The 3,828-nt window shown below is 19.6% G+C and overlaps 1 protein-coding gene across 1 annotated transcript; it reads right to left on the bottom strand.

Annotated features, from left to right (window-relative positions):
- Positions 1 to 46: 46 nt before the first annotated feature.
- On the bottom strand, positions 47 to 3,828 carry PGSY75_1425400 (putative DEAD/DEAH box helicase; the record flags this gene model as incomplete). Its single annotated transcript, XM_018787945.1, has 1 exon — positions 47 to 3,828. A coding segment is annotated over one exon (3,782 nt), but the record flags the coding sequence as incomplete, so codon positions are not given.

The raw sequence follows: 3,828 nt of genomic DNA, 5'->3' as shown, positions 1-3,828 counted from the left end.
ATATTAATTTAAAAAAAAAAGTATAAATACTTCATTTATTTATATTTCATTTTTGATGAAAATTTTTTGCTTTTTTAAACTTACTAGATGATAATAAAGAAGGTTTAGAATTTTTAAATTTTTGTAGAAATTTTTTTAACAAAGATACTAGTATCCATTCATTTAATTTGTCAAAAAAAGATATTAAAATATTTATATGTATAAAAGTATGTTGTAATATAGATTTTAATACATCTGGTGTGATTTTATAGATAGAACATATTATATGTATATCTTGTTCATTTAAATATAAGAATAAGAGTATAGATAAATATAATTTACTATATTTCCTTTCAAGTTGTATATTTGAGAAATAATTTTTTTTCTTTTGATTTGGTTGAGTTTTTAAATTTAACATATTAATTATATCACTATCAAATTTTAATATTTTGAATATAATATTTTTTGTATATTGATCAGAAATTAATGATAATAAATTTTTTATATGTGATAATTCATAATGAAATGATACAATATTAATATTATATGAAGAACATATATAACATAAATGAAAATTATTATATAAATATATTTTATCATACATTCTAATTTCATTAATTAAATCTATACCTATAGATAAATTTAAATTACTTATAAATAAAGAACGACAAAAATTTGTTATTTTTATTTTCTCATTATGTATTTCTATACATTTATTTTTTAATAATGTATCTAATACCTTATATATTTCATTCTTTTTATTATGATAAAATATTATTTCATCACATGTAAAATAATTTAAATTTATATTAAAATAAAATGAACACGATTTATTTATATTATCTTTTAATAATTCATTCTTATTTCCTTTTTTATATTCATCTATCTTTCTTATGGGCGTCACATTTACATCTCTATGTGTAAAAAGACATTGATCCTTATTATAAACCACCTTAAAATTATTATTATCATCATCATTATTATTATTATTATTACAATTATCATTATTATTATTACAATTATCATTATTATTATTACAATTATCATTATTATTACTATCAACATGTTTATTTTTATTATTATTATTATTATTGTTGTTTCCATATATATCACCAACAGAATATTTATTTCTCCCCATGTTATTATCATAATCATCACATTGGCTCTTCCTCTTTGTTGCCGTTTCCTCTGTAGATGCACTATCAAGATACACACTATCAAAATTTTTCTTGACACTAGTCGAAGGAATAACTATCTGGTCCTTACACTCTTTATATGCATATATCGAAGGACTTGCATTTATTTCTTGTTTTAACGTATTCGATACAGTTTCATTATAATACAATGAATAAGAAAACATATGGATTATATCATAAAAAGATACATATTCATTTTCATAAAATAAACATAAAAATTCAATAATATATTTTTCTAATTCTTCAAATGTATTAGAATGCATTGTACTCCTAATATTTGTATATGTCTCTTTAAATAAATCTAACATTTTCTTCTCATATTCTTTCTCTATAAATAGAAATGAATCTCCTTTTTTTAATCTAGCAGCACGACCAATCATCTGTTTATATTGTGTATTTGTCAAAAAATTCTGAGCAACAAATGGAGATGATATTATAACTCTATCTACAAATAAATTTAATCCAACAGATAGGGTTGATGTACATGTTAATAAAAATAATGTTTTCTCTTTATATGCATTTTCTAATAATCGTTTAATAGAAAAAGAAATATCACTATAATAATAGCATACTCCATTCGATATTAATTTATGCATTTTTTCATATATACATTTGTCTATATTATAAATCTTTTCTTTTAATTCTTTTCTTTTTATTTCTATATTTTCTGGTATAGCAATATTTTTTAATGTAATGAGATATTCATTTATAAGGTTGACATAAAATTCGCACATTTTTTTTGTAGAACAAAATATTAATGTATTCAAGTTGTTAATATAACTATGTAAAGAAAAATATAATAAAGAATTAATTAAACTAGTATTTAAAGTATTAAATTTATTTCTATTCTGATTCTTTTTATTAAGAAAGGATATAACACTATCCTTACTATTTTTCTCACAAATTAAATTATCTTTTATTACATTATTTCTATGTTCATTCAAAGAATCTTTTTGGTTTTTTTCTGTGTGTATGTTCCTATTTGCTGATATATAATGTGAATCTTTAATATTTGACCTGGTTTTATTATTATTGACAATATTATTATTGACAATATTATTATTGATAATATTATTATTGACAATATTATTATTGATAATATTATTATTGATAATATTATTATTGATAATATTATTATTCATATTATTATTATTCACAATATTATTATTCATAATATTATTTTTCATATTATTATTCATATTATTATTCATAATATTATTATTGATATAGCTTGAAATGCCGGAAATATTGCTATAGCTATTTTCGTTTCTATAATTTTCTTTCTGTTTTTTATTATCATGGGTTGTATCCTGAGCAGTACTTCTGATATTATTATCATAATTATTTTTATTACAATTGTCATTATGATTAATATTAATATTAATAGTCGATGAATTCATATCGTTGTAGTTGCTATAACTTGTGTTATAATTATAACTAGATCTACAATCATTATTCATACTATTCATACTATTATAATAATTGTAATTATTATGATCACTATTATTATCAATATTATTATTATTATTATTATTGCTGGTGGTGTCATTTTCTTCAACACTACTAAAATAACTATAACTGACTGTGTTATTATTACTAGATGCATAATTATTACTGTGATTATAATTTATTCTTTTATTATTATTTGGTTCATATGAAAAACTCCTTCCTCTATTAGAACTTGATCTTTTATTCTGTCCACTATATTGTTTTCTTTCTTCTTGATCATCACCCATATTTATATGACTAGAATGTATCATCATTATATCATTATTATTATTATTATTATGTATGTACATATTTTTATTTCCATATTGTAGTGATCCCTTTTTCATATTGATCATATTAGTGTGATCCATCATATGACTTTGAAAGGAAGATGTTGATTCGTCCTTTTGTAAATTTTTATCATAACATATATCATGAAAACTAAATATATTACAAGCGTTATAAAATGTGCCATCTAATACTTTTTTTTTATATACATTAAAATTACAGACATAATGTTCTTTTATTTCTTGTGGGCGATAAGAAGAAATATAACATTTAGCTTTCATCCATTTTTTTAATATTGAGATATTATTTAAGGTACCACTCATACATATAATTTTTATATGACATACTTTTTTATTCATATATAATATTTTTGAAACAATATTTTCAATATATATTCCTCTACCTTTTTCATTAATATGATGAAACTCATCTATTATAACAATAAAATTATTATTCTTTAAACCTTTTGAATTATTATTATAACAATTAGATGGTGTATTATTTTTTATATTATATTCTATACATTTATTATCATCATTTAATTTATTTTTATTTAAATAACTATTAAATTTTTCATATGTGCATAATATTATATCATTTTCTTCTATTTCATTACCTATATTTATATTAGTACCTTTACAAATATTTTTTAAATATGTCATTTTTTCATTTATTAAAGAATTCAATGGAAATATAAAAAATATTTTTTTACAATTTTTTATCTCTTCAAATATATATAATTCTGTAACTAAAGTTTTTCCACCTGATGTTGGAGCTACACAAATAAAATGCTCTCCCTTATCCCAGTTTACTTTTTTTAATTCTATTAAACATTCATCTTGCCATTCATATAATTCTTTTATTTTCTCTTTCTTAT

This window comes from Plasmodium gaboni, chromosome 14 (assembly GCF_001602025.1).
Source record: "Plasmodium gaboni strain SY75 chromosome 14, whole genome shotgun sequence".
NCBI classification, from domain to species: Eukaryota; Apicomplexa; class Aconoidasida; order Haemosporida; family Plasmodiidae; genus Plasmodium; species Plasmodium gaboni.
This window is presented reverse-complemented; position numbering and strand designations above follow the sequence as displayed.